At 44.7% G+C, this 22,460-nt stretch overlaps 1 protein-coding gene and 1 long non-coding RNA gene across 7 annotated transcripts in view; one reads left to right on the forward strand and one right to left on the reverse strand.

The window, feature by feature from the left end:
* Window positions 1–9,843: 9,843 nt before the first annotated feature.
* On the reverse strand, window positions 9,844–11,980 carry LOC130534576 (uncharacterized). The gene is made up of 2 exons (XR_008952922.1): window positions 11,852–11,980; window positions 9,844–11,590 (listed from the first exon to the last, which is right to left on the reverse strand). It is a non-coding gene; the product is annotated as an uncharacterized LOC130534576 (long non-coding RNA).
* Window positions 11,981–12,014: 34 nt separating this feature from the next.
* The window catches only part of nectin1b (nectin cell adhesion molecule 1b), a 98,089-nt gene continuing 87,643 nt past the window's right edge, over window positions 12,015–22,460 (forward strand). For all 6 annotated transcript variants that reach the window (XM_057048838.1, XM_057048841.1, XM_057048840.1 and 3 more), the window contains exon 1: window positions 12,015–12,741. In XM_057048838.1, coding sequence (XP_056904818.1) covers window positions 12,690–12,741 — 52 coding nt within the window. In that variant the 5' untranslated portion in view covers window positions 12,015–12,689. The remainder of the gene's footprint in view (window positions 12,742–22,460) is intronic.

The raw sequence follows: 22,460 nt of genomic DNA on the forward strand, positions 1-22,460 counted from the left end.
GCAGATCTGACAGCGACTCATTTATTCCTCTGAAAGCGTGCGCAACAACTTAAACCAAACAAGAGGTGCAGCAGCGAGAACAAAAGGAAAATGTCTGATGGTGGATCAACAGACGGCGTGAAATAAAAAGGTCGTGGATGGGTGAGACGCTGGGATGCAGGGGTTGAGTGACTGAGCGGTCATTGGCGAGGTGATGCACGCTGCGTTCTGTTTGCATGGTTCCCAGGAATGGCCTCAGCCGGGGAACGCACACGGAGCTCCGGCAGACACGTTTCTCCAGCAGCTGGCAGCTCATCCTGCGGCTGCATCACATCTTATTTCACGGGTAAAAAAAGGATCAGGAACACGTTGGAGACCACTCTCGTATTTAATCAACTTACGGCGGAACATGATTTGCCAACATGACATAATAAAATGTTTCATTTCAAGTGGTTGTTAAGTATTTATGCTTCAAATCACATGACCTCTCAAAATATCCCGGCCTTTTTCATATTTTATACCTCCTGCTTAATTTAAAGGAAAGAATTGGAGCATAAAATTACTTAGCTGTGATGTGTGTGTGTGTGTTGGGGGGTGGGGGGGGGCAGCGGACACTCACATGACATTAAGCTTCTCCTCACCCTGAACTGATGGCAACAAAAGAGATGTTTCCTTTATTGCAGCACGTAAAATGCTCATCTTGAATCTTTGAACCCCCCCCCCCCCCCAGCAGATCCAGCAGTTCACTTTTGGATATTCTGCAGAGTTCGAGGCTGAAGGATTATATGCTGCATAATTACAATAACCTGATTAATTCAGATGTAATCTGCTGCCAGAAATAGAGAAGATCACACACGAGTGTTGGAATGCAAAATTCTTCATTTGAATCACTGCAAATGCAAAAATGGATATTTTAATTATGAAAACATCCGGCACGCAGAACCCCTCTGTGGTGAACTGTTCAGAGGCATCAATCATGTCTGAAAGAAGCGAAAAATCTGCCGCAAATCAAATTATGTGGCCACTTCGACTGGTCGACACCCGTAGTTTGTTTTCATTTTAAAGGGGCTTCTGTGCTTGAAACCAGATTAGTCAGATTTGCCAGTAATTTTTAATTTGTATTAGCTTCCATAGCTTCCACACACCATGATACTCCACTCCCTCCCCCTCTCCGTGGTCACTGCAGTGTACCACAGAGGGTCACTCAGCACACAGCCGCTCGGGGAGTCGCTCGGGGATGTTGAGAGCCATTAGTCAAGGTAGTCCTGACATCAAAACATTGCTCCATTCACAAATAACAACACAATCACGCCAGATTAACACATTCATCATAAATGTTAGATTGAGCTACAAGTGACTGTTCAGCAGTGGCAACAGTTCGTTTACAGGAGCATGAAAGGCTACAGACTTAAAACATGCGACACGGAAACAAGGGACCCAAGACAATAAATTAAGGATTGATTAAAACAAACCAGCCAGAAGAAAGGTTTAATATACACTGTAGCAAGACTGGGGGAAGGAGTTGGATAAGAGGAGTCATTTTTTAGCCTCCAGAGATTCTATAGTCCAATCACGCAGTCGCATAAAAGGGTGTAAAACATGCATGAGTAACTGTAGCATCATGACGAGCGTAGCTAAGCCAGGCTTGACATCTTATATAATGCTAATAGGGAATACAACGTTGGGATCTATCCAGGCTTTTGCTTTCCTATTCCAGCTCAGTTATTCCAACAAAGAACAGGCCATTTCACCTCCCCTGAAATGATGCCCACATCATAATTCTTTTAATCAGGAGAGGACTGACCCATGTCCCTCAGATGGATGTAAATGCACTGCCTTGTTAACACCAGATGCACTTAGAGCTTTGCTCACTCAGTCATTTCAAATGCAGGAAATTCATTACGTGCGCATCACTGATTTGAAGCTGCGTTCGAAAAACGTGTAGCCTGAAGTGTTGACAGTATTTAAGCAAAACAACTTACTCTTGCAGGTTAAAGTAAATGCAGACATGAGAATATTTGCAGTTTTCTTGGCTGATTTATTGTAACATAATTAGGCAATAAAAATGGAAACAAACGTGCATGTGTTGTTTTCAAGCCATTTCTTCATTTTGCCAGTTTCCCAAACATGTCTGATCCTTCTTCTTTAAGCTCTGCAGCGGGTGCGGAGTGCACGCCGCACGCCAAATCCACGAAGTGTCAGGTTATTTGGTTGTAACGCATTCATTTTGAAGTCAAATGTGCCGGAGCCTCTGGCTGCACTTCTCAGCAGTCCTTGAATCTGAAATCAAAGTGACGTTTGGTTGATCTAGAATGCATTAATATCCTACAAGACCGAAAACATCTATTTGACAGATAATCTAAAACAAATGGCCTTGGATTGCTTCATGAAAAGTAATCACAAAGGGGACTTAATTGGTTGCTAGGCTCCCACATTTCTGAATCCCAATGTTTGCAACCGGGAACAGCCGTACCGGTAATTGAGGAATTAATATGTCTGGTTGGTGTTATGAGAGAGACTCTCTGTTGTCCTTTCAGTCCTATGTTGGTTGTAATTAGTGGTTTTTTAATCTTTGTTGAAATTACATGAATAAACCAGGTCTATGAAAGTCTATGAAGGACTGATTTGAGCCTTGTGGAAGCATTCAAACAACACAGTGTTTTGCTGTGTAACTGAAAAGTTTGAGTGCAAACACTTTACTTTTTGTGATAGGACAAAAAAGTGTAGACTTTAATGAGATGTGTGTGGCTGAGCTTCTTTCCAGGGAGATAAATCGTCTTCAGAAAGGAAAACATTTGAGGAAAAATGTGGAAATTGCAGTCGACTGGTGGTGATTACCCTAAGTCCCAATCAATGTCAGCTGAAATTCTGTTTCACACACACACACACACACACACACACACACACACACACACACACACACACCACACACACACACACACACACACGCACACACACTAATCTTAACCATCCCAACTTCCTGACCCTGACTCTAACCCTAACCTAAACCCAACCCTAATGTCAACCTTCAAACCCCGTTTTACCCCTCAAATGGTGCTTTGAAGCTCTGAGGACCAGCCAAAATGTCCTCTCTTCCCAAAAATGTCCTCAGTTTGCTTGTAGAATATGGATTTTAGTCCTCAGTATGTAATGTGTACAAGAACACGCACGCACACATACAAATGTCTGACTTTGCGGGGACTTTCGAAGACATAATACATCATGATAATAGCATTATCCGGACTGTTTACTCTAACCCTAACATAAACCCAGTGGCACTAAGCCTTCATACTTGCTTAATACACCTCATAATTCCATTAATATGACACCGTGGCTCGAGAATCCATACAGAATCATACTTATACGTTCCAGCACCTTAATATAGGCCTGTCGGGCAACACTTCATTTCTATTGCATTTAAAATCAATGAGCTTGAATTCACAATTAAAAGTAGATCACCAATACAGTCAAGACTCAAAAAGAGGATTTAATGAGATTAGTCAGCAAAGTTCAAAAGAGTCCATATTATGTGAGCGTAAACAGGTTTGTCCAATAAACTGCACATTGTCTCTGTTTATTCAGCTAAACAGTATTCGCATTTGTTTTTGAGAATAGGCAATAGCAAAACAATTGAACATGTTAGCGCGATAGCTGTTGGTCACTAACGGATCTCCGGGTTTGGTTCAGGTGTTTTGCAAAGTGTTGCCTTTCAGACTCTCAGGATTGCTTGTCCCGTATCAGGCCACGTTCAGCAGAAGACCTTCGTGCTGCTCATGTTAACAGATTCGAGAGCCGATTGGCTGTTGCAACTTTGCTTACAGCGCACAGGGGCGTGCTCTGTTCAATAAGAAGGCCTCAGGCACATTTCAAAGCACCTGACAACACATGCTGGCTGAAATATGATTGGTTAGAAACTCCATGCAGCCACATCACTGGAAGCTGTGCAGCCATGTGAATGCAATATGACACAAAGGGAACACAGTATGGAGGATCTGTTTACTTACATATATACAAATATGTTTATGCTTTAAGATACACTGTTTCTGGCCCTGACAGCACACCACTGCCTCAGCCCAAGCCTAACCTCCACTCAAAACCAGGCCTTGCACTTTGAATTTACGGGACCCAGAAAAATGGCCCCACTTTGCTAATAGAACGAGGATTTTGATACTGAATATGGAGCCAATGTGAGGACACACATGCACACACACAATTTATTTTGTCTTCTCTGTGAAATGCTCTGGTGCTGGCAACCACAGAGGGAGAGGACGGTCTCCAGGGAGTGTTTGCCACAGACCTGATTATGAACCATCTGTTCTATTAAGTGTCAGCTTTCTCAGAAATGACTGGAGTGGCTGCAAAGCTGAAGTACATTGATAAAGTCAGGAGGCAAATTGAAACGGCGGCCTCAAGGATTGGAAGAAACCTGAAATGTGCAAATGGACGCTTGAAAGTGAGGAAAACTAACAGAAGGATTTAGTAAATTTTAGACCAACTATGCATAATATCGATATCTTGCCTCCCAACAAATGATAAGAATAATGAGCTTTTCCTCTTCATCTGATGGAGCCACAGAAATCCCTTCCTCTGTGTTACCGATGTAAGTCCCATTATCTGACCCGTTTCTTCAATTCAGCTCCACATAGTCTTTACTTACCGAGTGCATCGGGCTGATTAAAGAACTTTTCTGGGAGACTAAGCCCGTTTTATGCATCGGCCCCGCGTTATCGCACCACCAGCGCAGGCCCTCCGCTCTGGTGGCCGAACAGATAGTGAGGCCTGCACATCCCAAACCTGGTATTAGCACAGCCAAACAGGGTCCCCGATAGCTCCGGCTCCATCTTTTACCAAACAAAGCCATGCAGAAGGCACTCAGCAAATCTGCCATTCAGCGAAATGCAGCATGTTTATCAAGAGTCCTCTGATAATAAAGCGATTATAAATCATTGTCATTTATAAAATAAAATAAAAACATGTTTTGCCGCCTTTATCACTTCTATGTCACATAAATTTATTTATTTATTTGAGTGACATTATTGCTGGCGTGTGCTTGATTTGAATTCATTTTTTTTTAAAAGTACATGTATGGTTTCCCCCCATGTGTTCAACACATGCCAGGAATTTTACAGTTAGTTCTATAGTTACACAAGAACTACCCGCGGAACACTAACAACTAGTTTCCTGCAGAGACCACTGTAATTTCCTGATTATCATTAAGGCTCAGAAATGCCACATACGTTGGAACATTTTAACACCTGGTTCTCGCTTAATAGCGCCTGTTCTTCTGGCGACGGCGACGGCTGGTGTGGCGTTCAGACAATCAGGAGGGGCGTGTGGCAGCGGTGGGTCCAGTCAGACAGCTTCCGGCCCGACCTGAGGCACCAGTTAAATTGGACTCCGACCTTTTCTGAAGAGTGTTTTTTCCCTACTGACTCGGTGTATTGCGGAGCATTTCCTTTTATAACCAACCACTTGAGCTTTTCAAATATGTTTTTTTTACATTTTTTTTAACAAAAGAAAGTCCCAGACAAGGTTGGAAATGTCACACAGGCGAGGTTTCAAATCCAGTGATTTGTGATTTTGCCACTTACATCACCGCGTTCTCACTCACACGAAGTTTGCTTCATTAATTCAGTTTTCACAAATCCTCAGACTTTCACACTTTTTCACATGTCTGCGCTGAAATTAAACCATTGTCACTTTTATCCTGATAAATTACACAGACGCAGTGAAGGAACACTGCTGTTGGATTTTTAACTGGCCGTTCATTGCACTTTTTTTTTTAAACTTTGAAACATGCCATGACGTCTGGTACATTATTTAATCAATGTCAGCTGCAGTAGTCGGGGGTGTCTATTGATCACAGAGTTTAGCCCCGACTAAAGTGCATCCTGTCCTACTTTACATCGTTTTCACACTCTCAGAGGCCTTGAAATGTTTAGTCGTCTCAAAACAGCCTGTTTGGCCTTGATGTTGAAAAGAGCACAGCAATCTCACCCTGCTAAACACACTTAAGCAGATCAATTGAGCCTTTAATATTTTACCTTCATAGAAGTCAAAGATGAGCTGTTCCATGAAGTTCACATGAGTAGACATGCACACCATGTATGTTTAGTCTCAGCACAAACCGGGAATGAAGATTAAATGCAAATGCTAAATTTACTGAGAACAACAGTTCTGGTTTGTTGGAGTTGAATAAACCCAAGAAGACTGTTTGCTGAATGTATTTTTCCAGGATTCAGACCTCATGTCCCGAGGCGGCTTCTTCTCCTTCAGGGCATTAGCTGTGAACTCCTTCCTCTCGTTTTCTACCGCGCCTCAGCTACAAATATAAAAGCTCTCCCAGAGGTTCTCAGGTTAGTTGGTTTAGAAATCAAATAGCAGCCCAAGGACCCCCCCCCTCCCTAAAATCAGCAGTATTCTGAAGATCCCACCGATTGAGTGTGGCGTTCCATAGAAATCAGGTGAATGATCAAATGTTATTTAACTCATAATGAACAAATACAACTGTAGAATTGTCTTTATGACTTTAACAGGTAGAACTGGACATATTTTAGATGCTTTTCTATAAAAGCAAAGCGACGCATGACAGAATGACTTCTGATGTGTTTTTGGAACTGGTCAAACAGCCCCCGTCATCACTAAATTAATCTTTTTTGACATATAAACAGGAGCTACTGGAAAAACCATGGCTCCTTTTGGCGGGCAGATCTCAGCAGCACTGAGGTCATCATCAGATTTTGGACTCCATCTGGAAGTTTTAAAGCTCCGGGTCACGTGGAAGGAAGAGCAGCCCTCACTTCTCTCTAGAAGATTAATGTCGTTCAACCATCTCCTGGTCCAGATTTAACCTTGAAGGCCCTCTCTGGAGAACAAGGGACCCGGGTGATGTTGTGAGTGTCTTTGGATAAAAACGCAGCTCTTTGACTGTTACAGATACCGGAGGGCGCCACCCTTTCTTCTGTACAATGGCAGCGTTTGGTCGGGTCAGCAAAGCCCTTCTGAGAGAAATAGGATGAAATCCCTTTTACTGTCCCGACATCTTATCATCTTGCTACAAATATGGCCAGCGTGGGAAAAGAAAGTAAGATTTTTCACAACAACTTTAGAATATTGGCTGCGCCTGGGAAGTGAAAGCTGATAACCTCCTGGTTTGCTTGGGGGGAATTATTCAAACTTATGCAGGCGTGCATGTATCAGAGAATTACAGCCAGTCTGGTAGACGGCTGAACTTACAAACAGCAACATGGCATCGCATTGAAAGGATCAGTCTTCCCCCCTCAGATTGTGGGTGTGGATTTATTAATCTGCGGCTTCCCCCCCGTCAGACATGTTATACTCTTGCAGCATGCTTGATCTCTTTGAATCAGATTGTACCTTATCAGAGGAAACAGACCATGTAGAGTTATCGTGCGCTGCTGCGGCGGTTGAGCTCTTGATCCGCGTGTTGTTCGATTGGAACATTAACCACGTCATTATTGCCGAGACAGTCGCACCTCTGCCACTTCCAGGCAACACCCCAGTGTCAGGCTGTATTTTCCTTTGGTAGCATTGGAGTAATGTCACTCAAAGCTGAAACACTTTTAAAAAAACAATTCACTCCTAACTACGTGTAGAATGGCGAATGGAGTTCTGCGCCCATCCATTAGCTGATAGGCCACTGGTCAGTCACTAACTCTCTTTATTTTATCTCTTCCAGCTTTTTAAAGCCTGGGACTGAAATTAAAGATTTCCAGATATAATCCCTTTCTTACTTCCGTGGGATCTCTTCTCTGCATCATGCTCAGCAGTCTAATTCTGCTGCGGAGTAATTGGCCCCATCTTCTTTTTTTACTGCTGTAAAATGCATTTTAATGTACTGTGTACGACCAGATGAAAACATACAATTACTTTTAGCAAAGTGCTGAACTCAACGTACCAGGGAAGGGACAAATGAGTTCTATTCTAAGCTATTATTGACAAGACCCCATTGAACGGCATTACGCCGGCACATCCGACGATTGCATTTCTTCATTGAAGAGCTTCGTTAGTGAAGGACAGCTCATCCACTCACTCACTCACTCACTCACTCATTTTCTACCGCTTGTTCCTCCACTGAGGGTCGCGGGGGGGCTGGAGCCTATCCCAGCACAATGGGCGGAGGCAGGGTACACCCTGGACTGGACGCCAGTCAATCGCAGGGCTAACACATACAGACACACAACCATTCACTCTCACACTCACACCTACGGGCAATTTAGAGTTTCCAATTAGCCTAATCCCCAATCATGCATGTCTTTGGACTGTGGGAGGAAGCCGGAGTACCCGGGAGAAACCACGCAGGCACAGGGAGAACATGCAAACTCCACACAGAAAGTCCCCAATCAGTCCCAACCGGGGATCGAACCCGGGGCCTTCTTGCTGTGAGCAACAGTGCTAACCACCACACCACCGTGCCGCCCGTCTCATCCACTCATGCCTGCTGAAATATGATGAAAAGCTTCATATGAAATAGCAGAACTTTGGCAAAAGCTGTCACGTGATGCCAGACATCCTAACGGTCTCGTAATGCTGTTGAGGTTCTTCAGAGGCGATTTGATCACATGAAGGACTCGGCATCTGTGAAACCTTCAGCAATGTTGTTGCTTCACCTTGTGGTTGTCCACAGACGCTTGTTTCTCTTTCACCTTGGTTTGGGTTTGCAGGTGGCTGAATTTAAATGTGCTCCCGTATTCAAGCGGGAGCATTGAGGACACAATGATGGACTGTCTTTATTTGCTGCCGCACCAGTTGGCTCCCGAGGAACGACGTCAATTATATTAGGTATTTTATCAGAATGGGACAGACGCTGTCACGTTCGCTGCAAATTTATGATGTGCATGTGTGAATCTGTGGCTGTGACTCCTCAAAAGCCGGTTCGGTTTAATCTCAGTTCAGCAGCTAATGGAGAGATACTCCTAAAAATGAAGATGATTTTAAGTAAATTGAATAAAGTGCGTAGCTTTGAAAGTTTAGCACACATGTTAGAAAAGGGTACAGAAAAGAAAGATTGTGGTTCACTGTTGCTCTGGATGCAATAAAAAGCTGCAACAGTGATATGGCAACCCCCATCTCTCACCACTACAAATCCAAACAGCATCCCATAATCACTAACACCATAATAAACATTAGCCAGCGCCCGGGGCAGGAAGGATGACCCAGAGGCCATAATCTCGACATAATAGTTCTTTCTTTAGCAGCGTATAGTGAGCTACCGCTACTCCCACTGGGTGCTAGCAGACAGGGGTCAGTTGTTTTGTATCGTGGTGTGTTTCACTGTAGCTTGTTGTTCCCTCCTTTACAAGGATGTGCTGTAAGAGTCTGCTGTCCAGGATGTCACCTCTGCCTGGAAAAGGAGATCCTGTTTCGCTTAAATACAGCTGTAATCAGCCTTAATGGGACTCAATGACTCTTCCGCGTCCAGAGACACGCAGTCGTGACACTCACGTGCAGCACGTTGTCTCCCTTTGTCACGTAGCCGCGATATTTCAAGATTCTCACGAGGTTCTTGCTCATCGCCAACAATCTGAACTGTTTGTGATCCGCCATCACTTTCGTGATTTGCTTCCTTTCAAAGAGACGAAAAAGAAAGTTTGACACAACAGGATGAACTACATTGAGCCCGACTAAACTACATATGCTTTTTCTCCAGGGGTGTTCGGCAGACCAACACAGCACCTTTAATGGATATTTTCTATCTGACAGTCATTTTAGAACAACAAACACGCACACATGCACACACGCAGACATTTCTTTCCTTCAGACAGCTGTAGAGGATGTTGCTGCACATTATTTTGAGCCATTAGAGCTCCGATATTCATGAGAATAGATTTCACAGGGGGAGAGTTGTTGCGGCCAGAAGCTGGGCTTGTTTAATCTAAAATATTTAAATATTGAACCTCCATTGGATCATTTAGCGACAGAATATGCATGGAAGCATACGTTTACAATACAATATGGACCAATGGACCAGGTTTGCACACACACAGACACACACAACAGAGAGAACGGCTTTAGCTGACGGCAGAGAGACACTTCATTTTACAGTTTTTTCAGCTAAAGTGCTGCATGTAGACCCGAGTCAGGCGTCAAGTGCACATGTACATTCAATATACATTAATGTCGAGCAGCGATCACACGCGTCGTAAACCAGCTCATTAGCTTTCACGTTGCCCCTCACTGTGGTGCGACCCAAAGGTGACAGCTGCGAACGCATGACGTGATTCGGCTGATGTTAGCGCTGATGCCCACATTGTATAGCAGGAAATGCTAACACAATACATAACAAGGTGATCTTTGCTGGGTTGCAAATGTGATGTATAGTGACTACACAGTGGAGGTGGGATGACTCGGATGAAGAGTCCGATTGCCGGTGTTTGAAATGGTCAGTAATTTGTTCGCTGCAGCGTCATTTGGATCGGAGTTATCAGAAGTAGCAGAAGTGTTTGCTGCTCTCAGAGATTAAACGCTGCCTTCAGGTCAGAGTCCACTGGCTGTCCAACGTTGTGTTTTGGAAGGCTGGTGTATGTTACAAGGCCGCCAATTTAAAACTGACAAGCTGTTATTTCTCGGAACAAGTACACGATGCTGGAGCATGTTTCTTTAGGGTACAGTTTTCTCTATCACCTTTTTTTCCCCCCAAGCCAAACACTCAGGTCAGTCGTCTGCTTTCCTAAGAAACACATTCAATTTATGCCCAATGTAGATTTTAGGCTTCAGTCCATGATTTAATGCGGAGATTGTGATTCCATCAATGCTTTTTTAATAAAATTCTATATATTTGGCAGCTAAAACAGCCTTTATCTCATATATAAATCAACTACACAATAATAAATTGGGGACTAAGACAAACTGCTGTCACGTGACTGAACGATTCCATTTATTTATATATATAATAATAACGGAGATGGTCCATTTTCTCTTGAATTTCCAGGCCCATTTCAAGTGGACCTATTCTAAATCGCCACAAAAGCTTGACAATAGTGTTGAGCTCCAAGACAAAGAAGCACGTATCATTAGCCGGCCTGTAAAACAGTCAGACCTCACGTCTCCATGGAAGTTCAGCCAGCCAAACTGGGAGCGGCTCAGCTATTTCCTGTCACACTGGAGGTCGATGTGACTCGGGGCTAATTGATTGGGTGTCAGTTATCAGTTACCTTTGGAGAGGAATAGCTTAATTTCCATTAACCCAAGCTGGGGACGGTAACAACAAATATAAAAATCCTGCAATAAAACAAAGTGCTCAGTCACTGATACATATTCAATTTAGATCAACTTAGCTTGTTTTTTATGTGTTATGACAGAAAGGCATTATGTACACACACACACACACACACACACACACACACACACACACACACACACACACACACTGATTCGGTTCTGAAGATGATGCTCCTCTTCTGTAAAAACCGATTAGCTGTTGCAGTGTTGCACTTCTGCGGTTGTTCAGTAAAACACTGCAACAAAACCAGGGCAACACGCTGCGAGCTGTCATCTTTGGACTGTTTGGACAACCAGCAGAGGTGCTGTCCACAAGAGGGAAGTGTTCACACGTTCAGCCCGGTCACGGGTGCACATCTGGAGGAAAAAGCTCAACAAGGAGAAAGTCAGGAAGAAAGTTAAATGACCGGACAAACATTACAAATGCACATTTGATTTGGCCTTTTTGTAATTTTCTATGTCGTTCGGGCCCCCAACATTTGCCCAAACCGACAAAACGAATAAAGTTTTAAACACCAACAGATGTTTGCGTTACATTCCAGCACTGGCCCCGATACTTTTATTCCTCAGGAGAAACAACAAGCTGCTCAAATAATGTTCATTTCGGCCAAGATCCTTGCATTTGACCCACAATTGTGACTTCCTGGGGGGATTACCGCGCCGTTGTTCCACCGCTTTTTCCAGGAGATGCGTTTGCGTTGTGGAGGACAGTCTAAGCCCCGCCCCGCTCGACGTCACTCGATCCCGATCTCTCCCAAAGCCTCCGCGATATTAGTCACAAACACGGCGGTGGGCGATCAGCAGGACGCTGCTCGAAGCGGGATAAAACTACGGCGATTCCGCACCCCTAAGAGCCGTCAGCGGGGGCGCGTCCCTCCATTTTTGCAGTTGCAGCAACTTTACCTCCACCCTGGTCTGACCCCCACCCCCCCTCCTCCTCCACCAGCTCTGACGAGGGAGGACCGGGAACCCAAACGCAGACTGTGCAGCAGATTATCTGCTCGTGTCGCGGAGAGAAGGCGACGTTTCCCCGGAGGAACTGTCCAAGTGTTGGAAAGTTCCCGGCGCAGCATCGACCGAGGATCCGCCGCCCACTTCAGCGATCACGGGGGGAGACAGAGTCCTGCAGCCGCCGCGGTGGATGGAGCGACAAAGGCTGGATGGTTGAACAAGAAGAGCCGCGCAGATAAGAACTCCGCTCCGTTCTCCATTGAAACGCCACATCGTGGATCTCCCCGTGGGGACCCGGACAGGTTCTGCCTAGAACAAACTCTGGGAACGACGCGAATTTGGTGCTTTGCAGCGGTGAAGCCCCCCCCAGATCTCCAATTTTCCTAAAGTCTATAACTGGACTATCTGCTGCCTGAGTGGGATTTTCAGAAGTTACATGCTCGTTCTTTCCCGTCTCGATTGAGACCCATTTATCCCACTCTCAGGTTATCAGAGCAGATCCGGATAGTCGAGGAGCCATGGAGACGTGCGCGGGGATATGGATACTCCTGTTTGCGCTGCACATCCAAGGTAGGACGCACGAAATAAACACACAACTAAACAAATCCGCTTGATTTAATCAGCGTTTGCGTGCGCCGCACGGCACTTCTGCGGGAACACGCGTGTTTCATGCGTGCATGGGCGTGGATCGTCTCGTCGGGGTGTTTTGCCGCACATGATACAAAGTGAGACAACGTTCAAGGTGTTTTCAGTCTTTAACGCCGACCCGAACAGCTGCAGCAGAGTTCTGAGAGGGAAAAAAAATCCCGAATTTACCCGAGCTGCAGGTAGATGGCGCTATAAGCGAACCGAGAGGCTGCCTCCAAGTTCCCCCATATCTCACGGGGATGGCAACTGGGGGCCACGGAGGGTTCCTGAATCCTAATTGAATCCCGCGGCCACATTTCCTCAGCCTGCTGTCCGTGCGTCGGACAGTGCACGGCACAACTTTAAACAGGCCAGAATCCAGATGATTTTTATCAGGCCAGGGATTCAATGATGTCAGAGGAGTGACTCAGGATGGGCTGACATTTCTTTTTTGCTCCAGTTGTAGAAATTATACACACACACACACACACACACACACACACACACACACACACAGAAAGGGAGAAAGAGATGAGGTGTTGGGGGAGTGCTCTGATAATTTGATGGACAATTTCACCATTGTTTCTTTCATCCACAATCCTCCTTCCTTTTACAACTTATTTGCACCTTTTCTTGGTTTTTATGAGCCCATTCACCATTGGTCTTTAAAAATAAACCCCATTTGCGGTTGGTGCCCATCGGCTGATGTTTGGATCATCGCTGATGTCATCCACATATTCCATCGTAGCTCGATGCGGTGTTTTGGTCCAAGTCTAATTAATCATGAAGGAAAAGCCTCTTTCCTGGTGAAATATTTAGGTGCGTTTCTGTCTGTTTTCTCTCACATCCCCTGAGCTTGAGAAAAAGCAGGACGCTGACCTCGTTCATCGCGAGGCGTCTTAGGGCATCACATGTTTAAGACCGATTGAACACTTTGATCAAAAGCCTTGTCTGATTTACATTGAGATGATCCCTTTGCTTGTGGAGAAGATCAGGATTAACTGGTTCCCTTGGGATTCACGGTGGAAATCTTTTGAAGCTGTTCAATCAAGGGAGTGGAAAATGTCTCAAAAATTGCACCTAAAGCGTCCTGGAAATGTCTCATTTGAGTAAAGCCCAATTAAATGTCACATGAATGCCCACCGCTCTGCCTTTAAAGCTTTATTAACCACAGCAACTGCGTCATGCGCGCCTTTAGTCATCCTCAGATGGGGAAGGCCTTGCAAATGTTTCATTTCAGCTGTTGTTTGGGCTCATGTCTTTTGAGATGCAAAAACAAGAATTTGGTCTTTCACCCCGAGGTCAAAGGTCACGGCCATAAACGCCCGCCGTCTTTGATGGCCCAATTGATATATGACACGTTCCAGACTTTTTCTTCATTATCCAGTGACACACAAGCTTGGGGCTGGCCCCAACAGACGCGGGCGGCAGTAACCCTGCTGCAGATCGCCTGCAGGGAAGCCATTTGTTCTTGTCCCCGTAATAACCGTTTGCATCGACGGTGCCAAATTCATAAACAGAAATTTTTAGATTTGCTGGCCAAATATGAAAAACAGCACATTTATACTAATGGATTGGTAAATAATAATGGCAGCTGTGTTCCTATTTTCTTATATTAGTGAGTGCTCCCTTCAGTGTTGCAGACTGACGGTTAATTGAGTGTAAATTGAGCTAACGAGCAGGTGGTTGTTTATGGCTTTGCTCCATCCTCCGGTCCCGCTGATGCGCAGACTCCTAGGTATCACCCTACACTGTGGGATAAGGAGATTTTCCAGCTCTAATTCCTCATCTTTGTTGGATTAAACATTTGGGAATTGAGCGCTAAATGGTGGGCAAGCATCAATTTCTAGTGTGCAATTATTCGGGAATGGAAAGAAATGTCTGGCTGCGGGATCATCTTTGAGGTAATTTGGCAGAAGAAGAGCTGAAGTCACCCTGCCGGTGGAGACCCCCACGTTCTCTCCTATAATCCGAAGCAGCTTTGGTGGCAGTTTTGTTATTCTGAGAGCTGCTGCCCTGCTTTTCATTTCGTTTGATTCTCCGTTCTTGTCCCAAGAACAACATTCCTGTCTAATTTTACAGATAACAGCACAATTTTCTTCAAGTTCATCGTGCCTCGTGGAGAGTCTTTTCATGTAGCGGTGCCACGATTGTCTGTCAGAATGATTCCACGTGCACGAATGGCACATTCTGCACTGATTGATTTATTGAACAGATGGGGTGTCTGAGGAGAGTTGCAGGAAGGTCTTTTTAATAAGTGGCAAGTTTTTGATTTCGAGTACTGGAACAGGCAGGGAATGTTGCTTCAGATGGTCCAGGGAACAGATTTCCCTTTGTCGCGTTGGGATTATTGTTTTCTTTGAAGATTGCTGTCATTTCATCGAGAGTCGCTGTTGCATAGCTTCAGATTGTCGGGATCCTGGTTCCTTCAGGGAGTCTCTCTTTGGTTCCTGCTGAGGTGATGGATGGTGGAGAGAGCAGAGGCAGTCCTGGGTGACTGGCTGTGGGGGAGCTGACAGGAGATTAAACTTTACTTTTGTTCGATGAACCAGTGGAGGCATCTGGAGTCTTCAACTTCATTGCTTTGAGCATTTGGCTCAGTTTTGGTCGTGCTGTCAGCTTTCAGCAAATCCTTGTGAAAACACAGAGGTGGAATGCCTGTTCTTGTCTGCGGTGATTGCGAAGAACTGTGGCCTTATGCTGCCGCAGGAGCTGCTTGTGCCTCTTTTTGAGAGCACATTTAGTTCCAAAAGCAAAAGTGAGCTCTTGGATTTCTCCTGCAGTTGTTGACGCCCATTTTCAACTGGAGAGGGTCCTAGTACAAAGGCTACCTATCACAGCACATATAAATAAAACATACCAAGAAGCATTGAACCTAAATAATAGAAAGGTTAGGATAAAATGGAGTAATGCACATGCTAGACTGCACAATTACTATTAAAGGCTGAAAGAAGGTTTAGTTGAACTCTGGGTCCACAGTCCACTGCCAGTACTGCTGAAACTGAAATAGCTATTTAACACACAAACATTCATTATAGAGCCATTTTTTATATCTTTTATGCTTCTGGTGGTTGGCTGGGTCTACCGTTCTGCACAACCTTGAACCTGAGAGAGGCTTTTGAGTGAATCGTTCCATGTCGTTTTAGCTTCTACCTGTTGGGAATTATACATCTATACAGGTTTATTAATTTGATCGTATAACTCCTCCACACATGTATGCTGTGGCTAAATGATGATCCTCCATCATCAACACATGACGTGGGACTCATATTGTAACTCCATACACTGACAGCCTGAGCTGCCGAGCCGCTCGCCTTTGTCTCTGGTCAGTGTTGTTAGTCTATTTTGGTAGTTCTCTCTTTTCATGGAGTCACCATGTCAGGACTGAGTGAGAAATGAGACCATGAAGATGTTTCAGGTTTAAAATCCTTGTTATTCTTCTATTGTTTTGATTACGGAATCGCAGACACAGTGAAGCGAGACAAAGGGAAATCGATAAAGGGATCAACTCTTGCCTGGAGCTTCTCTTATAGTTTGGTATTAATCTGTCAGGTCTGTTTGGTTCTATTCAGCCCATCCATGTCGAGAGATTGAATGGCTAATTCCTCTTCACGGGGAGGAGGCTGACACTCCCTACACTTGTTTGGAGCCGTAGTTGAACCCCAGTTCTCAGATATCCCTTTGGCATCGGTGAAAAAGGCTTATCGGGGTTGCTGAGATGATGTAAATCTATTCAGAAGGAAAGAAGGAAATATTCAGATTCGGACTCTTTTTCTTTCTGTGACACCATCTTCGCCTGCCGGCATCAATGGGAGTTGCTTTGCACCGGTTCTCCCACAGTGCTGATCTACCACCTTAAATAACTGTCTGGGTTTACAACTGGAGTATTTAGTGTTTGGCTGATCCGGGACTGGAAGAGTGGATAATTCCCAGCCTTCTTTCTAAGGCTGTATGTCTTTAAAGTAGATCTGATCTGCACGGCTCATTCGCTCCATCCTGTCATCGTCAGAGCCTCGCCGATGTGCAAAAGCTGAGCTGTTGTCCCTCCATTAAGAGTCCAAGATAATCAGCGCCTGAGCCGCTAACTAAGTCTGAGCCTGGAGAGGGAAACCGGTGTCGTATCACGGGATTGTAAACTGTGCAGCGGAGAAAGCATCACCAAAACACAAAAATGCAATAAAGCGCCGTCAGCTTGATTAGCTCAGGGCTTTTGTTGCTCTGGCGTGTGATTCTGGGTTCAATCTCTGCTCCAGTCGAACCAGCAACCAGAGATTCATCCAACAACTGGTGGACAAGTCGAGGCTGTTGTACAGACTTCTCGGCTGATTGGAGGCATTTTCTTATTTTGCAGCCAGGGAATTGGACACAGTATCCTACTGTTTTGTATTTGTGTTATTGTGGATTTATAGTTTAGAATTCATCTCTTGGGAGTCTTTCCTGTCCTACACGTTTTGCTATTCTGCTTGATTTGTATGGTGATTGTGTCACTTTACAAAAATGGCATATTTGAGTGATATCAGCTAGGTTGACGTCAAAATTCCCGATCTGTGAAGGCAGTTTCTGCTCTTCCTACCATAAATCCCCCCGTATGTGTGGCTGAACTGGGATATTAGTTTGTGTGGGGGGGAATCTCTCAAATTGAACAGAACTATCAGTCTTGTTCAGAGTAGAACTCGCAGGACCTTCTGCTGGAACACCACCTCCAAACGTGACCTCACTTGGCTGAAAATGGGGGGATTTGTGTCATTAAATGCTGTGCTTGATAAGGATTAATAGTGCTTGTTTAATTTTCTATATGTTTCTACATCTATATCGACACCAGAGAATCAGCACAGTCCTGAACGGGGGTGGGTGAGAAATGGGGGGGGGGCGTCTGTAGCAGCAGCGGTGTGGGGAGGGATGGAGGTGCGGAGGGGTGCTCAGAAAGCACAAACACATTTCTGTATTCTCTCTGATGTATAGCTCAGCTTCCAGCATGCTGCAGCTTTGGGCAAAGCTCCTTAGTGCCCCCGTCCTGTGCACACAGATGAGTGAAACCCGACCGATAGCAGGTTAGCTCTGTCCGTCTGTCTGTCGGTCGGAATTCTGTCAGCGTTGGAATCAGCCCATGTGCTGGAATTCAGAAGCAATCGATTAGCTATATTTCGACAGAATACGACAGGTTTTATGCCTTATTTCCTTTAATCTGGGCCTTTAATCTCACACTAGCACCCGCCATCAGATGGAGATTAATGTCATCGTATATGGACTCGTTTTTTACGTTACGGTGAAACAGAAGATAAACACTAAGTTGTCCTGCACTTTGGCATTGATCCTTCCATTTTGTTAGTGGAGTCCATGCCAGAACAGCTAATGTAGTCTGTTATCGATTCCTTGGTTTCAAGCCTGACTGAATTTCACTCCGGGGCTGCATTGTTTTCACAAAATCAGGTGCGCCAGATGGCCTCCACCGTCTTCTGGTATGCCCTCTCTTTATTTATGCCTTAACACCGGCAATAGCCGGAGGTGCTGAGTGTGACTTATTCCATAGCCATAGCATTCCAGTGAACCTGATATCTGGGGGACATCTTGATGGGAGAACTTCAGTTTTATACATTGGTCAAAAATCTGGGATGTAATCAGACTTGGCTGTAACAGAGGACTCCAAACACTATTGCCTGTGAACAGCCCAGGTTTCATGTTTTTAAAATAAAATTTAAAAAAACACCTCTCTGTATCCTTGGGTCTTTGAGTCATGAGCTCGCTCTCAGTCTGGACAGATATGGAGATGAACGTCGGCCACGATGTGGTCATTTGTTTTCGCTAATACGCTGCAATAGCATCACTATTTAAACATGGGCAGTGGTTTATTTTAGGAATCTGAAAGTCACCCCCAGAAAACCTCTGTCCGTCTGTCTGTCCAGCATGAGTGAGCACTGCTATTAAATACAAAAGAAAATCTGTTGGACAGCTGGTTTGGTGGACTGTGGGTCACAACCAGACCACCGGAGCTTCCCGTTCAGCCTAATAACAGTACAGAAAATGACAGCTCATCCTGAGAGTCATTGTGAGACTCCAGAGGGAACGCCACCTCCAGCACATGAGCAGGGTGGCACAATGGAACTGAGTGTCTCTATAGAGCGTGCCTGTTGTACAGAAGAGGCCCCTCTTCGTTTGTTTTAGTTGGCTAACTTTTGAGCCGCAAAATATATTTTTGTTTGCTCTCTGAGATTTCAAGCGGCGGAATCCGTTGGGATGGGGCACACTTGACAACTGGAGCTGTTTGTTTTATATTGAGAGGTGGCCAGAATGATGGTCTGCATGTTTTTATGATGTGAAACCAGTAAAAAAAACAGTTTAACTGCTGAAGAGATTTTTGGACAAACATGGCTGTGCTGTGATCCTTCTGCCCTGAATACAGCACGAGTATAAATCATAAACAAGCAAAGCAAATAAAGAGAATATATATTCGGTGCATTTATAGGAGCAGTGGACTGGTTTATGAACGGTGCCCATAAATCCAGGATGTGCACACAGCCTCCACGGTTGTGTTCCCCTTCAGATATCTCACAGTGACGACTGCTGCAGCCGCCACAGTGAATTATGGGAAGTCACTCTTAAGTCTCCTTCATAAGGACTGAGTGTCCTCATTCTGGTGAGAACTGCGGGCACATTTATTACACTTTCAGGTTATTTGACTCTCGCATGCTTTTAAATGCAAAACGGCACAAACAGTTTGATGGAAAGACTTTAAATAGGCACGGGCGTTCCCTTTCTTACCATCACCGTGATTAGATGTTGACAGCTCAGAGGTCAAGGGTACAATGACCTCAGATCTGCTCTGGTACCTCCAGGGATACCATGTTTCTTTTGGTCAGATATACGACGATTTTCTGGCCGTGTCAGATGGTCTCATGTGTTTCAGACCTACGATTGGACCATGATTAAAACAGGTTTCAGACTCGGAGCTACTGAACAATCTAGAACTAGCTGAGTGCCCTCAGACCACTTTCAACCGTGTTTTGTCTGCGTTACTTGTTATTACCCCTCAAGGTAATTTTAGCTAATGCGGAATATTTGCATATCAAACGTGGGCTCTACCCCTCACCCACTTCTCCCTCTCCACGTGTCTCCGTGCTTCTTCCAGCTGAGTGCGTTTGCCAGGCATTTCCACATGGGAGCTTCCTTCCACTCTGGCAGTGCAGATTTTCCTTGGCTTCATATTTGGATGTAGAATTAACCACTCAGAAGTCTGGAATGGGCTTTGATGCCAGTAAAGGAATCACACAGGGCCATTTTGTACTTCACAGCAATTGTTAGCGGATGCCTCAAGATGCCTGATGCCACGTTAAACCAGAGAAATAGAAAATTTGGTGAGGGAGGTCAAGGTTGTCGCCCTCCCTCACCCATGTGCTGAATACACGAGTTGCATTGTAAGTTATGCAGAGATGAAGTGGCCCCATGAACACCCACACATGACCCCACACCCACGTAGCTCCCAGACTCTCAGATGCATGAGCATCCACAGCTAATTTTACTGCCTTTGTTGTTGTTGTAGAAAAGTTCCTCTTTGAATTAAACCCTGTGTTTTGTTGACCTAGATCAAAAGGCCATCAATATTTATTTGATATTTGACATTAGTAGTTACTCCTCAGCCAGCATTTGGACCCAGGACTTAGAATCCAAAAAAACAGCACATGACTGAGAGTGAATCTGTGGTTAGCGGAGCAGCGCAGCTAAAATACCCCCGTTTTTACCACCGGTTTTCTTGGCATCGTCCACCCCCAAGTTTCAAATTGTTCTGCAGATTGGGTTCACGGATTTTTACCTTCCTTCCGAACTTTACAAAAAAAGAGCAAGGGGAAATAACAGCATAAATTTGCAAAGAAAGACGGGACTTTTATGTGGAGCCTATGGGGAATGGCAGTTTGAAGAGGGTCATGCTGTTCCTGAATGAGCCTATTTTCCAAAGAAAGGTGATTATATTTGCCTTGATTTAATGTTCTTGGCTGAAATTCTCCCTGGGCACATTGGGGCTGTGAGCTGGAAGAACAGGCTAGTGCAAATAAAAGTTGAGTTTTTTGTGGCAAAGGGGAAGCCAGAACCCCACGTAGAGATTCCAAAAGTGTATATGTAAGTTGCTATAATACTGTAATAGTAATATTAATATCAGCCTCTTTACTTCAATGAAAGGCTTAATTATCTAATGATTACTCATTACTGTTTAACGCTAACTTTTATTAAGTTTCTTTAAGGGAAGATCAATTGGGAAAAGCTGAGCGATCATTGGATTTGCTCTTCTCTGCAGATTCCACTCCTGCTGTTTGTGAGTTTAGAAAAATGAATGTAGAAATGCTGAAAGTATTAGCGGCGCTCCGCTGGAAGAAATAGCACAGGAGTGATTCCGTACAGTGTTATTGAGGATTTAGAGGGGTAATCTGATTGATTGGGCCATAGGATTTGTCTGTCATTCTGGCAGCGGGTTCCCTAACGCGTTGGGGGTGAGATGGGGCGTTCAGGAGCAGTGTGGTTTGTTCCCTAACGCCACCTTTCATTCTCGCCCTGCTGGTGCGCAGTGAGTGGCGTGGAGTTTGTTTTTGCAGGGATGATGCACTGAAGCATGAACGTGCATCTGTGCGTGTGGATAAGTGTGTATGGTAATGTGCACCCTTGCTACAGAAGCATGTTCACGTTGCCGGTGCGACTCCCCCCTGATCCTGACCCACTTTCATTTCCCTGCTCGCCGCTTCCTCTTTAATTGCCACGCGGCGCACTGAGGCCATCTGCTCGACTGAGGCCTGTCGCCATGGAGATGTTGGGAGGCTTTTCGGATTTGCTGTGGAGTGACCAACAGGGAAATGGAGGTCAGATAATGGGGGTAGGGTGTTAGACAGTAGTAGGGGCACCAGGAATTTCATGGCTTACTCATCCGGGAAGAGCTCATCTGTATGGACCGAGAGATCAGCATATGCAGAGATGAGACTTTTTTTGTTTTTGCTAATATTTATATTATCTGAACACAGTGATGGAATGTTGTTGTTTGGAACTTTAAGTAACTTTGCCATTTCCAAATTCAACTTTTCAATCCAACACATGAATACATTCTTTTTTCCCTGCAGATTATAATGCGATGGAGTGATGATCATAAAAAAAGTTGATTGCTGCATTTATTATTGGACTGGTGCAGGGGAGGATTCAGGTCATGGGTATTAAATGCGTTAAAGATGAGGATATATTTTAAAAAAGCAACATTTCAACTGTATTTGCTCTTGTTCTGTGACCTGCATGGTTGCTTCATCTCAGGATCCACAGCTTCTCCTCCCTTAGGTCTTCACTAGGTGCAGTTTACACATTCAAATGTTCTATTCCTGTTCCACTGCATCCTTTTCAAAGTAGGCGTTATCATTTTAAGTAGTTAATCTTCAGCGACGCTAATAAAGTAATGCTATTGACCTTTGTCCCAGTCCCTGTGTTGAGCTGTGGGAGGCACCCTTTATATTTACTCCTCATTTAAAAGTCAATTCTAGGATCTGGGATGCCTTGTCATTTATAGGTCAATGCAACATTAGTAACCTTGTAGAGTAGAGTTTGGACCAAATATGGTGTCGCCCTTCCCACTGTCACCTGAGCTGCAGGCGTTTGAAGCAAAGCCACCGTTGCAATGATGCAGATGTGGATGTTTT

The sequence above is a fragment of the Takifugu flavidus genome, chromosome 12, assembly GCF_003711565.1.
Source record: "Takifugu flavidus isolate HTHZ2018 chromosome 12, ASM371156v2, whole genome shotgun sequence".
Classification (NCBI taxonomy): Eukaryota; Metazoa; Chordata; class Actinopteri; order Tetraodontiformes; family Tetraodontidae; genus Takifugu; species Takifugu flavidus.